This window comes from Marmota flaviventris, chromosome 14, assembly GCF_047511675.1.
Source record: "Marmota flaviventris isolate mMarFla1 chromosome 14, mMarFla1.hap1, whole genome shotgun sequence".
Lineage (NCBI taxonomy): Eukaryota > Metazoa > Chordata > Mammalia > Rodentia > Sciuridae > Marmota > Marmota flaviventris.
Genome location: NC_092511.1, coordinates 23651324 through 23668122, shown reverse-complemented (window position 1 = coordinate 23668122; position 16799 = coordinate 23651324). Strand labels below are relative to the sequence as shown.

General features: G+C 41.9%; 1 protein-coding gene across 1 annotated transcript in view; it reads left to right on the top strand.

Moving 5' to 3' along the window:
• The first annotated feature begins 320 nt into the window (after positions 1 to 320).
• Capn13 (calpain 13) overlaps positions 321 to 16799 on the top strand; it is a 50627-nt gene continuing 34148 nt past the window's right edge. The window contains exons 1-4 of the mRNA XM_027933536.2: positions 321 to 518; positions 9565 to 9637; positions 10728 to 10843; positions 16325 to 16461. Of these exons, the coding sequence (XP_027789337.2) occupies positions 321 to 518; positions 9565 to 9637; positions 10728 to 10843; positions 16325 to 16461 (524 nt within the window). The remainder of the gene's footprint in view (positions 519 to 9564; positions 9638 to 10727; positions 10844 to 16324; positions 16462 to 16799) is intronic.

The following is a 16799-nucleotide window of genomic DNA, read 5'->3' as shown; positions in this document are numbered from 1 at the left end:
TGCCTGGCACAAGGTCAGTGCTCAATAAATGCTCATTAAATGTACAAATAACCCCCGTAGCCTTTCATGCACGTGTCAGCACACTGAGAGGCTGCTTGGTACAGCAGACTGAATGCTAAACTGGAAATAAGGATGCTGAATTTCAGTTGAAGCTCACCCATCCACTGGTTATGCCACCAGGCACAGCATAAATGTGGGGAGATCAGAGTGCCCTTCTAGGACTCAACATCTGATGATGCAAGGCCTGGGCATCTCACCCCTAAAAACATTCCTTTTTCTCACCAGAAAGAAAGGACCTCAGAAGTCTTCTAAGGAGAGTCATGGCATATAACCCAGAGCCTCTGTCAGAGACCTCTGTCATCAAGTTCAATGATCAGGACTTCTACTCCTTGCGGGATCGTTGCCTACACAGCCGCCTGCCATTTGAGGATGAGACATTTCCAGCTGAGGCTTCTTCCATAGGACAGAAGCTGCTCCAGGGAAAAAATCTTTCCTTCCTGGAGTGGAAGCGGCCATGGGTGAGTCCGTACCTCGAGAACACACCCAGCTCTGCGGCCCTCAGAGCTGCCTGTCATGGCACCTCCCAGTGAAAGGAGCATGGGCCTGAGACCTGATTGTCATGGGTGGTCCAAAGAGAATGAGAAGGAGAATGAAATACATTAGGACCCTCTGCTACAGTGTTGTGTCCTCTCAGTGGGAAGGGAAGACCCTGTGCCAGGGTCCAGAGCCCGGATCTTTGGTTCTAACCCAGTTCTAACTCTGAGTATACCACTGGATTAAAATGCCTCAGCTCTGTCATAGAAAAATGAAAAGCCATTGGTATGAGGATTGTGGTAGTTGGTCTTTAGGGTCTCTCCCTCCTCCATAATTGAGCCCATCTATCAGTCTGTCACCCTTTATTCTCTTTGGATGTCAGTGTCTTTATATTCTTTTTTCTGTCCCTATTAGGATGCACTCAAAGGGGATATATCATGCTGGTCATTTATACTATGGGATGAATTTGAATAATTGCCTGGCCTCTTTTATATTCACATTCACAATCTTGTAAAGGGTTGATCGCCTATAAAAGAATTTCAGACTTCCACTGTAAAATTAGGGAGATATTTCAAGGCAGTATTCGAGCTACCCTGACTCCCCCACCTCAGCAGATGGCATCTTATTCCACCTTGCAGCATGGTGAGCCCCACTAGTTTTTCTAGAACAATCATAGTTTTAGAGCATGAAGCTCCACAGGAAATTTCTCAGCAGATTCAAACTTCTCATAATCTCATGAGGACTACTACTGATGAGAAGGGGACAGGTAAGAAACACTTTGAGGATCCTGAGACTCCAACCTCCTGTTCATGCTTCCAAAAGCTCCAGTAGAACCTTTAATAAGAAAAAAAATAGTATAAAATCTAGTAGGTGAATGATGGTCAGTATAAATGACTGACAAGACATATTCCTTTTGAGTGAATTCTAATAGGGAAGCAGAAGAGACTATAAAGACACACTGAGCACAGATAAAATGCCAAGCTCTCTACTGAGCATGTCCAATAAAGTTGGTTCAGGTATTTTCTGATGATGCCCAATGAGATGCCCAGTGAGAGTTCTGACGATGCCCAATGAGAGGCTGTGGGACCCCAAAAGTATCTGTCTGATGTGTAGATAGCTAACTCACTTCTGCCCATGAGAAGGACAAGTCAAATCTTCCAGCTCTAGAGATGACACCTCTTGCTTACATCAGGACAGATTTGTATGGGAGTGGGAGGTGAGGGTTCGTGGAGATCAGGTGAATCAGGAATGGTGCTCAAAGGAAGATGAAGGTGTTTCAGCCTTCCAGGGTCCATCGCAGCAGCCATGGGCAGTAAGTCCACACCAATGACTTCTTCTGACCTTCACCTCCTGTGCAGAACTAAGGCAAGTGAACTGTATTTTTTTTTTTTTAATTCTGAGCAAAACCCGGTGGTGCACACCTATAGTCCCACACCTGTAGTCCCAGTTACTTGGGAGGCTGAGGCAGGAAGATCATAAGTTCAAGGCCAGCTTGGGTAACTTGTGAGACTCTGTCTCTAAATAAATAGTAAGTAAATAATAAATAGATAAATAAATAGATAGATAAAGGGCTGGGGATGTAGCTCAATGTAAAGCACACTTGGGTTCAGTGCCCCGTACCGAAGTAAAGGAAGAAATTTTGAAGGGTCATTCTTTGTTATTTTATTTCAAACACTGAGATTGTTTTAGAAACAGTAGGTTTTTTTCTCTCACCCTTACAGGTGTTGAGCAATAGATATGAGACATATAGTGTTGAGGAATTTATAATATTTCTATTTAGAAAGGGTTGACTTTTTCTTACTATCTAATTCCAGCAATGCCTCAATCTGTGATGTATTTTAGAAGCAAGGAGAAACTGAGGCAAATAGACGTGAAACCATTCATACAGAATCATACCAGGAGCCTAAAATAGAGGCAGCTAGGGGCCATTGTGTTTTTCCCCTACTCTCCTTGTCCAACAGCTTTCCTGAATTCTACTGGAGGTCATTCTTCACTTCAATGTTTCTTTTTAAATATCACATTTCTATGTGTCCCTTTTCAGAATCGACAATACTTAACATTTGTACAGGACATTCCATACATCTTTGTGTCCTTTGTTTTCTAAATTTATAGAAAAGGAAACTGAGGTTCAGAGAGGTGATGTGACTCACCAAGGTGACATGGTTAGGGAGGGAAGGACCCAGGATTTAAACAAAGAATCCTGACCCAGATGCTGCCCTTAATGCCCTCTCTCTCCCTCTTTCCCTTTTCCTACTTTCCCTTCCTCTGCCGAATCCATTTTGCTTATCTAATTTTGTTTAAAGAAGAAGCTCCTTCCCCACCTAATTTGTTCTGTTCTCCTTTAAAGAATTTCCAACCTCTCCCCACAGCCCCACTCAGCTTCTTTACAGCCTGTGACCTTGTGGTGAAGGGACTCAACAACTCATCAGTGTCAGTGCTTCCTGTAACCCCTGCTCTCATTAAGAGATAATACTAAGAATCATACTTACATCTGGGGTGTCTGTGCCACATTCCCCTGAATTAAATGGAATACTTAGAGTAGCTCCCTTTTAGGAGAAATTTTATATCATGGATAGCAATAATAAATCTGTTTGTGGGAGCATGCATGTGTTAGCTTTATTTGCACTTTTTGTGCAGTTTTCATTTAATTCTCCTCACAGTCCTGTGAAGTAGATGATATCACCCTCACTAAATGGATCAGCATTGTCCCAGGGACCCTTCCGTGATGCTGGAGACGTTCTTTCTGTGCTATCCAATGCTATAGCCATTAGTCACATGTGGCTTTTGAGCACTTAAAATGTGGCTGATGCAACTGAGGGACTGAAGTTTTATTTTATTTTGTTTTATTTTTTATTCTAAAGCATTATTATTTGTTTATTTATTTTTAAATTTTTTAAGTTTATATACAACTGCAGAATGCATTACAATTCTTATTACATATATAGAGCACAGTTTTTCATATCTCTGGTTGTATACAAAGTATATTCACACCAATTCATGTCTTCATACATGTACTTTGGATAATGATGTCCATCACATTCCATCATCATTTCTAACCCCATGCCCCCTCCCTTCCCCTCCCACCCCTCTTCCCTATGTAGAGTTTGTCTATTCCTCCCATGCTCCCCCTCCCTACCCCACTATAAATCAATCTCCTTATATCAGAGAAAATATTTGGCATTTGTTTTTTTGGGATTGGCTAACTTCACTTAGCATTATCTTCTCTAACTCCATCCATTTACCTGCAAATGCCATGATTTTATTCTCTTTTATTGCTGAGTAATATTCCATTGTGTTTATATGCCACATTTTTTTAATCCACTCATTTATTGAAGGGTGTCTAGGTTGGTTCTATGGTTTAGCTATTGTGAATTGTGCTGTTATAAACATTAATGTGGCTATGTCCCTGTAGTATGCTGTTTTTAAGTCCTTTGGGTATAGACCAAGGTGAAATTTTAATTTTATTAAATTTAAATCTGAATAGCCACATGTGGCTTGTGCCTACTGTATAGGATGGCTCAGCATTGTAGATGGTGGAGCCTCACAATGGTCACCAATGTGTGTCAGACCAAGGGACAAGAAGGTCATCTTTGTCCCCATTCTATAGTGAAAAAACATTCCAGTTTTCAATGACGAATGGGCTGAGTGCCAAAAGCATGTTGTGTACTGGGCACTCAGAGCTCAGCAGCAGCCCCGTTGTGGGTCAGCCTGTGGCCGTCACAGGGCCAAGTCCTGCCTGTCCACAACAGTGTTCATCTTCACGCAGCCAGAGCAGTTTCTCTTGGGAAAATTCACTAGAAATGATTCAGCTTGGTATCAAAATGTGTTCTTCAGAAAAGGAAGAGGTTAAAGAGTGGAGAGATGAGTGTAGGGTGGATTGCATAGATGTCCCATCAGGCAACAGGTAACAGAAGGTGACAGAAGTGACTATGCCAACAGCCAATTGCCACTGAGTCAAACGACTTTGATGTCAATATATCAAAGCCCTCTAGGAAAACTAAAGGGAGTGAAGTTGCCACCCGTCCAAGTCTTACCTCTGGACACTGTCTGAAAGGGCCACATGTCAAGATGCATAGTGTCTCCTCATCCAGAGCAGTGTGGAGAAGTCTTGAGCAGCCTTTGAAGAGAGTGCAGAGTGATGCCAATGCTGTCACATTGGGAGAGACACTCCAGAGGCAATGGGGGGACAGGGGCTGATGAACCACTTCAGAGGGGCTATTTGCTAAGATCCCAGAAGCTCTTGCATTATAGGAGCTTCTGACATACCTAATAGAACAGAGATCACCCGAAACTTTGCTCGAAAAATGCCCCCCTCCAGAACTCAATTCCTGAAATTACTTAGTTTGACTGTATTACTCAGGGCTCTCCAAGACACAAAACCAATGATATGTATCTCATTGAGACACATGTATAAGTTATAAATATTAAATATTTATTATTTTGAAAAGTATATTGACTGTATGTCCTATTACATAGCCTAACATATATATCCTATTATATATATATATATATATAAACTCCCTATTGATAGATTTATATATACATCCTAATATATATGTCCTATTGATACATTTATTAGAAAGATTTTTTTAGGAGCTGTCGGCTCACATGATCTAGAGGCTGAGAGTCCCACGATACACCATCTGCAAGCTGCAGCCAGAGGAGGGCCAGAGACAGACTTATATCTGCATCAGGGGCCTGAAAACCAGGGGATCTACTAGCATCATTTCAGTCTGAGGACAGGATAAAGCTCAAGCTGAGAAGGGGCAAATTCTCTTTTTCTGCCTTTTGTTCTATTCAGGGCTTCAGTGGATTGGAAGATGCCCCCACACACTGGGGAGGGTCAACTGCTTTAGGAGCCCAGTGATTCAAATCCTAATCTCACCCCCAAACACCTGCTTGGACACAGCCAAAAATCATCTTTAGGGTTTCTGACTCCCCATCTCAGGGAGTCAGAGACCCTAAAGCTCAGAAGACTGTGACTGCTGCTGTGGTTAGAGGGAAGAGCACGGCTCCCTGTGGGCAGAGTGCCCAGTTCCTAGCCTGCTCCTGTAGGAACTGGAACAAATCACTCAGCTCTCCCTCACCCTCGCTGGGCCTCAACTGGCCTGAGGAACTGTGTCCACCTCTGGCTGACCCGGGAAATCAGAACTGCGAAGGCGGGGCTGCCCAGGGATCCTGAGTCACCCTTAGGCGGTAGTTCATCCTGATCTGATCTAGGATCTGATCACGCTGACTTCACCACTGCTCTAGTGCCCTGCCCACCTGGTCACCGGGGACCTGCCCAGGCCAGGGCTTATTTTCCTTATGAGCTTTGTCTCAGGTACTTAGTTTCATTATGGGCCTTGTCTCAGGAAGTCAGATGAAAGACAAAAATGCTTCTGAGCATGTCTATTCCTCTTTGTGGTGGTCTCTCATAGCTCTAAAGCCCATGGTAGGGAAGGGACATGTACCTGGAGGACAGGAGACACAGGTGCCTGCCCATCTGGACACAGGTGATTGCAGGGTTTCTGTGTAAACTTGAGGTTGACTATTGATTTCATGTTTGAAATAATCTCCATTTAATTTTCATCACACTAAAATAGCCTCTGTTCCTAATTCCCTAATGTTTTTTTGTTTTTTAATTATAACTTTTATTGTTTCAGAAAAATATAAAAACTTGTGTATTAAATGCCTTCATAGCAATTATGACATGAAATGTCAACGCTTTACCCCTACAAGTGCTAGTTCATGTTATTAGAAGTTCTGAAGCCATTTTTGCATTCTGCATTTCTACAGCAAATCCTATTTGATAGTAATATATTAGGCAAAATCAATCTGGTATATATGTATGTATATATATATATATATATATATATATATATATATATATATACACACACACACACACACTATATAGTGTGTGTGTGTGTGTGTGTGTGTGTGTGTGTTCTCTCTCAGGTTGATCATCAAGGCTATACTGGCTTCTTAATTGGTAACAAGATTCTTTTTTCTTCTTAACACTGAACTGGTAAATGACATAAGAACTGTCTATTCCCTATAAGTCTGAGAGACTCAGCAGGAAAATTTCATGTACCTGGAAGCCTTTACAGATATATTGGGGAGCTACTCCTTATGGTAAAAATATTATCCCAAAGCTATTGGTACATTTAGTTAGTAAATACTTGAGTCATTTCAGCCATGTTAATTTTTTAAAATAACTAGTATAAAGTTAATTTTAGAAAATTACTAGTATTTCTTAATTGACTAGCATAGAATGTTACATTGTCTTTTTATATTTCCAAAGACCATTTTTATCTAATCTTGTTTGGTTTCTCTACCACATGTGCCAAAGGTTGGGTCTGTGTAAATTGCCTATCCTGAGTAGAACTTTTTTTTTTTTACTTGATTAATCTTGCTGTTCTTCTGATTCATCTCACAATTCACAATTGTTCTTTTCATCACTTGCATTTGCTATTTTTGGGAGCCCCTTTTGTCTTTTTCTTTCTAATGTCTATGAATTGATGGCTTTTAATTCATGTTTTTATTCTGTCTAGCAACAAATGCATCTGAGGCTATGGATTTATCTATGAGCTCAGCCTTTTTAACCTTGCAGGTATTTCAGGAGAAGGGAGTCAATATTTATTGAATATATACCCTGTAGGACGCTGCGCTAAGTATTTCACTTCCTTCCTCATTTGCAGAATGGAAAGACTCATGCTGCTCTGCAAGGCTGTCTGGAGCCTGCAGGCAATAATCCAGGAATAAACAGCCAGCCCTCAGCCAGGGTTTCAAAAATAGCAGCCATTGCCTTATTTCATCATTCCAGTCTCCTGTCTTTACATTCTGTTCCCATTTTACACATGAGGAAACTGAGCCTCTGCAAAAGAGAGAAAATGGCTCAAGGTCTTCAGGTCATCTGGGGAGAAACGTCAGGGCAGGACTCCACAGCAGGTCTCTCTGGAGGACCCCGCTGAATGCACCTGCCCACCTTCTATGCAGGTTGATGGAGGGAAAGCAGCAGGACAGCAGCAGATGCGCTGGTGGTAGGTCAAGAGAACAGAGCAAAATCTGGGCTGTGTTGGCACATGCCTATAATCCCAGTTACTCAGACGGCTGAGGCAGGACAAGTTCAAGAACAGCCTAGGAAATTTAGCAAGACTCTGTCTGGAAATAAAATTAGAAGGGCTAGGGATGTAGCTTACCCACCAATCAGAACCCCCTTGGGTTCACTCTCCAGAGAGAGAGAGAGAGAGAGAGAGAGAGAGCGAGAGAGCACTTGAGAGTGAAATAACAGGACTTCTTTGAGACTTGCAGTTCCTTTTCATAGTAAATGGGAGAATTAGTGGTTACTAAAGTGCCCCAAGTTGTTTTCAAACTGGCTGGCTGCCCTGTGCACACAGCTGAAGCCCCCAGGGCATTCTTCCCTGACTGCTTGGCTTAGGGACGCCCAAGTCCAGCCAGACCACAGGTCTGGCAGAGGAGCCCCCTCTCCAGGCAGAGCCTGCGGGTGCCTCTCCTGGCATTTGATGGTCAGTTAGTTGTTAAGAAAGCAGGGGAGGCTGGTTAAGAGGATGCCCTTACCCGGTGCAATGTGTTTGCAGAGGGGCACACCTTTGTTTGTCCCATCTGGGTCCCCTCCAGGAAACTGGCCACTTACACAAGTCTGGCAGTTTCTACAAGGTGCAACACTCTGTACTTTCATGGCTGTTGGGCAGTTTAATCTATTTCTACAATGTGACCCTCCTCTCTGGGGACTTATTTGTCAATGTGAAAAGAAATGATGGAGGAACAGTTGCCAAATTATGCATACGATGCAGTGGAGATCAGGAAGAGCTGCACCGACTCCTCAATAGGATAATCCTGTGGGCCTTTAGTAGGGACAAACTAGAGCGTGGGCCAGTTCTGGGGCAGGAGCTGGACCTTCAGCCCAGTGTGCCCCCAAAGTGCCTGGGGATTCCCTTTGGATCTCTCACAACCCTGCTGAGATCCCCCAGGTTTCCCCAGATGTTGCTGTACTGTGGAACTCTCTAGCATCCCTTTTTTTCTGGTGGGCGGGTGTGTGTGGATTGGAGGTTGGAGAAGGATAGGGTCTTCCAAATTCAGTTTATGGGTGATCCAGGGGTGGGCAAAGATAAGAACATGCCTACCTTTTATCCTGTGCAACAAGTGGCTGATCTGGGACCCAGAATCCAGAACACACCCAAGCTGATGTCTGAGAGATGCCATTTCACAAGTTTTATTATGAAAAGATAGAGCACCTGTTACATTATAAAAGTCTCATCTAACACATGTATCTAACACATGTATCTTATTCATTTGTGTTGGGAGTCGCCCTAGCTCCAAAGACTAACCTCCCCATCCCCCCCGAGAAGAGCTGGCCAATGGTGAGTCCTGCTGGCTCACATGATCCTTACCCACCAATCAGAAAGCACTCCATGCCAGCTGCCAAAACCTTTAAACTGTTAAACTGTTTCAACTGTCAGACCACCGCCGGCTCTATGCATATGCAGAGCTGCCTTGATAAACCAGCAGGAAAGCCTTGATTGTTCTTTCAATTTGTGTGTATGTGTGTGTGTGTTTGTAGCCTCTTAATAAAACATTGGCTTTTGGTGACCAGAAAGGCTATTTACTATAAGGATCCTGAGCCTTTATTTATGTTGTCCCCTCATGCTTCTATGTTTATTGCCTTTGACACCTACTTTTCTAAGAACAGAAGAGCCTGAAGATGAAAAGAACTTTCCTAATTTAGTTTTTTAAAATGTCTTTGTTTTGTTTTCTGGTACTGGTGATTGCATCCCAGGTGCTTTACTACTGAGCTACATTCCCCGTCCTTCCTTCCTTTTTTTTGAGACAGGTTCTCGCTAATTTGCTGAGATTAGCCTTGACCTTACAATCCTCCTGTCTCAGCCTCCCACCTAATGAAGATTTTAAGCACCTGTTTAAAAATTAAACTCTATCCCTCAAAGACTAAGTGAATGATGTCTTAGGTCCCACCTCAGAGCACAAAGCAGTAAAAGATGCTCACAGCTTTTCTTCCTCTTTCCTAAGGAATTATCAGAGGTTCCCCCTCACTTCATCCTGGAAGATGCAAGCAGATTTGACATCCAACAAGGAATAGCAGGTGAGAACTCAATATCTTTCCTCCCAGCCCTTGGACTTGGACTTCACCTGCTTATAAAATTTCTACCTGGCCACCACCCCAATGTCCACTCACAGGGTTTTGCTGACTGGAGAAAGGAGCTCTCTAAGTGTGTCTCTGTGGTTTCTGCACTGAGCACAATGCCTCCTGAAATAGGATTCAAACAATTGACCCTGTTGAAGGTGAAGGAGAGACTCAGGGGAGGGGATAATCATATTCAAAAGGGCCCACAATGGTGCCCAAGGAGAAACACAAGGCCCACATCCCTCAAGGCAAGATGAGAGAATCCTTGTGCTGCCTACAAAGGCCCTGTGTGGGTAGGAACTGAGCAAGTATCAGCAAAGGTCTGTTTCTCATGTGGTCCAAAGCACCACTGCCACCTTTGCTAGCAGCAGAATTTTCTGTGACTTTAGCTCTGAGCACTTTGGCAATAAGAGAATCAAGGAGTAAGTTGGACCCAGCTCTGTCAAAACCTAGCTGGGGTTCCCCAGTGCTCCTTCACCACACCATTACCCCCACCGCCGCCACTACAACAGCCATCAGCTGTCCCTTCTATACTTGCTTGGAACTGGCTCCAGTGAATCCTTTCCCCAATTTTCCAATTTTCTGCTCTCAGAGGGAAAATATGGGTTATACATTAAGCCATCTTAATTCAAAATCTGAAATGCTCCAAAATTCTAAACTTTTTGAGAGCCAGCTATTGCCACAAGTAGAAAATTTCACATCTGACCTTACGTTATGGGTTGCAGTCAAATACAGGTGCACTAAAAATACTGCTCTGCTTAAAATTTGCCTTCAGGCACTGTGTATAAGGTGCATATGAAACATATGTGAATTTTGTATTTAAACTTGGGTCCCTCCCCAAGATAACTCATTGTGTATATGTAAATATTCCAAAATTTGAAAAAATCCCAAATCTGTAACTTGTCTGATCCCAAGCTTTCCAAATAAAGTATGCTTAACCTGTATTCATAAGGAAGTGTACCAATTCTGGGGGCCAAGGACCTGTAAAGTCATGGAATGGGTCTTCCAGGTGTGTCCACATGGTCTCTATGATTTTATTCCTTCCCAGGAGACTGCTGGTTCCTGGCAGCGCTGGGCTCCTTGACCCAGAACCCTCAGTGTCTGCAGAAGATCCTGATGGACCAAAGCTTTTCACACCAGTATGCAGGGATTTTCCGTTTCCGGGTATGTATGCTGCTGTCACTCCTTAGATGATAGAGCACTCCTTGAGCACAGAGGCACAGAGGAAGCCAGAGTCATGGGTATTCTTGTGGCCTGGGAGCCTGAGATGAGAGTGACATTCCTGTGTTAGTTACACAGCCTATCTCATGGGGCTTATGACTTGGTTACACATATGAGAATTAAAGTGTTTTCAGGGAAATAAGAAGAAATGACAGTAATAATTAGCAAAATAAAAGAGTTATTGATTCAGAACCTTGTAATGATGGTGGGTTCTTGTCTCTGTATCTATTCCTGCACCGTGTCCTGTTATTTTGATTACAGGAGTATCATAGGAAGTTGTAACCCCTGGGGCAAAGTCCCCCACTTCATTATTCATTATTATTTTCTCAAAAATATCTTGGTACTTCTTGCACATTTATTCTTCTGTGGGAATTTTAAAATCATTAGTCTAATAAAAAAGAAAAGCCACTGTGATGTACAATGTATTAGCATCAAATTTATGTATTTATTTGGAAAAATTACATTTTTATTATTTTAATTATTCTCTTCCAGAAACGTTGCCTTTCTATTTATTCAAAACTAGTTTAATGCCCTTCAGTAAAATGTTATAGTTACATTTTCTTATTGATGCTCTACCCTTTTTTGGTAAATTATGCTCAAATATTTTATAATTTTATAGCTAATGTGAATGAAGTTGTGTTTTTTGTTTATTTGTTTGTTTTTGTTCTGCTCATTTCCAATTAGGCATCACTGGAAAAAAGAAAAGCTACTATTTATTGTTTGTTAAACTGGATCTAAATACCTTACCAGACTCTTTAATAATTTCTTATTTTGTTCTTTAGCAGAATCTGGATAATTTTAGTTACCTAATAACTGAAGTAAAGATAATTTTGTTTCAAGACTGGAGTTGTGGCTCAGTGGTAGAGTGCTTGCCTCACACATATGAGGCACTGGGTTCAATCCTCAGCCCCACATAAAAATAAATACAAAAATAAAGGTATTGTGTTCATCTACAAATAAAAATAGAAAACAAAGCAATCCAATTTTTTAAAAGATAATTTTGTTTCTCATTTTAATTTTTGTAGAACTTATTTTGCTCTTCTTTGCCCTGTCACATTAGTTAGCAACTCACAATTTTGAATCAAAGTGAAAAGAGTCAAATTCCTGTCTCCCTTTGATTTGTGGAATATACTTTCCTGATATACTGTCAGATTCAATTTGCTAAATATTTGTTAGAATTTTTGTCCCTGTATCATGTGTAAAATTAGCTTCTAGTTTATGTTATTTTGTCACATTTGCATTATGCTAGCTTTTAAAAATTAATTGGTTGAGTATTACCTACTTTTAAATTTGAGATAATTTGAATAATATTTGCTAATCATTATCTGTCCTTTGAAAGTAAAATAAATAAAAATGAAAGAAAGAAAAAAATAGACAATGGTTAAATTAGCTGACCCTGCTAATCACATTTTAAAATATAATTTCTTTAACTCCTTCTATATATTCAGTAACTATAAACCTGCTCAGATACCTTATTTCTACTAAACTTAATTCTTGAAATTTATTCTTTACCAGAAAAATCAACTATTTCTTCTTTATTTCCAAATGCATTGACTTAGATTTGCTCATGCGATTCTCTGAGAATCCATTGATTTTCTTATAATTTGAGGCTAAATCTACTTTCTCAAACACAGTGCTATATTTTTATTTTCCATAATCCAGTTTTTCTCAATCCAACTAATCTGTTTGTATTGATATTTTAAAACAAATCAACTTTGATTTTCACTATTCATGCTATTTTTTTCTTTTTAAGGTTTTGATTTCTATGCTATTAATTTTAATTTTATCTTTATTAATTTCTTTTTTCTTTATCTTGGTTAATTGTATTGTTCTTTTTTGTATTACTGAAATTGCACAGTTTAGTATTTGAATTCTTTTTTAATGACAAAAGCTTTTAAAACTATAAATTTTCCTCTGAGATCTTATCTGAATCTATAAGTTTTATTATAAAATATTTTACTTTTGGCCTGGGAATGTAGCTCAGTTGAAGAGTAGCTGACACAAGACTCTGGTACAATCTCCAGTACCCCCCCGCCACACACGCACACACAAAGTCTTACTTTTATTAATTTTAAGATGATTATTTTTGGTTTTTAAGTTTTGGTTTGTTCATTCATATACATATGGGAGTTATTCCTTTAAAGTTTATTTAATTTATAAATGATGACATTTTCTAGGAGAGGGCAATCATCTGGTTGCTGAGTTTTAGTTTTGTTAGATTATAGCTGAAGAATATAAATCATAAAATATCAACATTCGGGGAAATTATTAAACTAGTTTTAGTTATGGTTAAGTCTGTGACAGTTTTTGTTGATGATTCACGGACACCCGAGAATATAGGTTATCCAGTGATCATGAGTGTATTCACTGACTCAATCTTTCTGATTTGCAGATTGTACTATCTACAATTTTCTATTTTATCTGGACTTAATTTTTCTGCTTAATTTATCAAATACTAAATGAACAATTGAAGTTCCTCCTCAAAGTCATCATTTTGAGAATTCTCATGCTTACAAGTATTCTGGCTCTGCACATATTCTCATTGTATCCTTTGGTGGCCAGAAGTTTATGATCTTTATCTTTTTGTTAGGATAAAACTTGTGTAGCATCTCTGTTTATTATACTTAAAGCTTTTGGCCTTGAATTTCTCTTTATCTGACAATCACATTGCCACACCAACTTCCTATTATTTACATTTCCCTCTTATGTCTTTGCTTGTCCCTTAATTACCAATTTCATTTTCACTATTTTAGGCCTGTTTCTTATAAAAAGCATGTTAAGAACTCATTGATTACCACTGTTTCTTCTACCTTTATTGCTTGAGATTTTTGTTCTAATTTAACTTTCATTGGATAGAAGTAGCTCTTTGCATAATTTCCTCAGTCTACATGAAGGGTTTTCATGTGCTCTTATTTAAGAAACGACATTTTGGTTAGATTTAAGATTCTTGGAACACGTTCCTTTTCTCAAAATTTCCATTGTCCCATTGTCTTGTGGCCTCTAATGTTGCAGAAGAAAAATCCAATGCTAATCTATTTTTCAGGCTTTGTATGCAGAATGTACTTTCAAACTGCACATCTCTAAGAGGTTCTCTTTCTTTCCCTGGAATTCAAAAATCTTTCTAGAATATCTTCAGATGTGTGCCTTTAAGAAATAGTCCTGCCCGGAATTCAGTGAACTCTCTATCTGAAGACCAGACTCCTCCTGCTCAATCTCCCTCCTTCATTGCTGGGCCTCTTGCAGTGCATGCTCAGCTGGATGTGTCAGCCCTGTTCTCCCTCCTGAGGTCCCACTGTGTGCATCCTGGTTCTTTTGATAGGCACCTTGGTGATACTGCTGCCACTGCTGGTCCAGGGACACAATGAGGAGTGCACTGGAAGATTCAGGATTGAGCTACGCCTGGCCTCACCCTGGAGCTGCCAACATGGCGGTGATGGTGGGGGTTGGAGGAGTTACTTAGGTGGTTATAGACCCAGACAGGACGCGCTTTGCCCTTCTGGGTGACAAAGACAGTTGCACAGTTCCCCAAAGGACCTGCAGTGCGAGCTCTGAAGACCTCTCCTCATGGTTGTGTGCTCAAGCAATTCTTCTGGATAGCACCCAGTGCCCATGGCCCCTTGGATGCTTTGCCCAAAACACTTCTGGTTTTCCTGTCAGGCATTTGGGTGCAGGCAAAATGGTGCCTGCATGGTTCTTAGAGGGTAGAAACTCTGTCCAGACACCAGTCCTCCTTCCTCATCCAGAAATGCAGACCAAGAAATATAGGTTCATGGTCCCATTCCTGACCACCAGTCAGGCCACTCACATCCTCTCCTCAACAGCAAACTTATCTGATGCTCTCTTTGTCTAGGGAGAGAAAGTTCCATCACATTTCTAGTAAGAGAAGATGGAGGCAAGGGTGATTTCTAGTCACCGTAACCAGAGCAGCTTACTGGAGCCCGGATGCACTCACTTGTGCAGGCCTTCTGGGCACCAGGCTCTACTCTGGGTGCCAAACAAAATGACTGTTGACAAACAGTCCCTCAAAACAACACTCTCGCTTTCACAGTCATCTGATCCCAGTCACTGCCTATAAGGAAGTTGGTTCTTAATCTTAAGTTTGACAGATGAGGAAACTGAGTCACAGTGAAGCATCTCACCCAACATTTGTTGCTTGGGCATAAAGGGTCAAAACCAGAATTCACTCACAGTTCTACCAACTGGACGATCTCTGCTCTGTGTTGCTACTCAATTAAGCCCAAAATCTAAATGGCGCTTCCGGTCCCTGCCTCTTTTGGGAGCTGGGATCAGCTCCTGATAACATGCCTACTCCCTCAGCCTCGCCACCTACACATCTTACTGCTCGATGGGAGAAGACTGCAAGTCCACAGAATGCCTGAGTCAGCTGCAGTGCACGGACGTATTCGTGTCCATGAGGACATGTTCTTTGCTGTCTCTGCTGACATCTCTTCATCTCCATCTCTGCTCTGAAAGTGCGTCCTCAGTTGGATGTGTCAGCCCGACATCTGGGACATCCAGCTGTGGAAAAGGCCATGTGGATGAGAGATCACATCCACCCAGCTTTAGCGGAGCCCCTGCGGCTTCGACTTGCTTTCATCAAGGCTCAGGGCTGAAGCTGGAAGCCCTGCTGCTCATCCGGCACAGGGGAGGCCAGCAAAGAAACTCAAAAGTCTGGCTTTGTAATGGATTCTCCTCATTTGGCCATGTCCCCGGGTGAACTGTTCAGAGTTGAATGCTAAAGATGAAAACAGTCTGTTTTGGAGAGGAACATCTGGCTCATTGGAGCTCTTAGCAGCAGCAGTGCCAGCCAGTTACATTTCTTTGTAATGGCAGTGCCAGTGTGACGTGAGGACAGGAGGGCCAGAGGGAGACTGTCACCACCTAGGTCCTCCTGAGCCATGAGCATTGTTCTGCCTCCAAGCCTTTGCCCATGTGGTCTCACCTCCTGAGATTCCTTCCCTGTTTCATCAACTGCCTGAATCTTACCTCCTCCCTCAGGCTCTCAGCTCCTGGTGGGTTTTTCCTCCCCCCTTACAATTCTGCATCTACCACTCTTCTTGGTTATTTAGCACATTCTCCCTCTACTGCCCTTTGTGCACTAGAACCTAGAGAGTCTCCATGTCCTTTCAATTCACAAAGAACTTGCCAATGTTAGGTTATAGTTAGCAGAAAAGCCAAACTAGAACCCAAGTCTCCTTCGTCCCTGGGCTAACTTGGTCTGTGCCTAATTTTCTCCATCTACCAATATGGGTGACACGCCCTTGTCCTGTTTAGCAATCTGAGCTGGGATTTGCTCTGGGTCTAGTTTGTTTTTGCATTATGGAAGTCTTGTTGCAACTGTGGCTGTTTTGACTTAGGTTGGAGGGCTGCAGAGGCTCCTTCCTGCCTCACCACTCCTAAGACATACATGTGTCTCTCTTCCAGTTCTGGCAGTATGGCCAGTGGGTGGAAGTGGTGGTTGATGATCGCCTGCCTGCCATAGGCAGAGACTATGTTTTTGTACGTCCTCGCAAAGGCAACCAAGAATTCTGGCCCTGCCTGCTGGAGAAAGCTTATGCCAAGTAAGTATGGGCCTGCTTCTCTCCCCAGAGTTCCCATGCTGGCCCTGCATGCCTATGCCTTGCCCTTGCAGATGTTCCCCACCAGCTGGCCCTGTAGCTCTCAGCAGCTCTCCTGAATGTGGGCAATGTCCCTTGGAATATCAGAGCCATTGCCACCTGGCTGGGTATCCTCTGTAAATAATCATCATGTGCAAGAATCAGTGCTGTGGCCATCAAGAGGGACCCAGGGACACATAGTGAAGTGTGGTCAGAGCAGAAGACAGAGATATGCACAGATAATATTATTGCTAGGCCGGTGTGAGTCCATATGAAATATAGTCCTCCTTGGAATCTGAAGG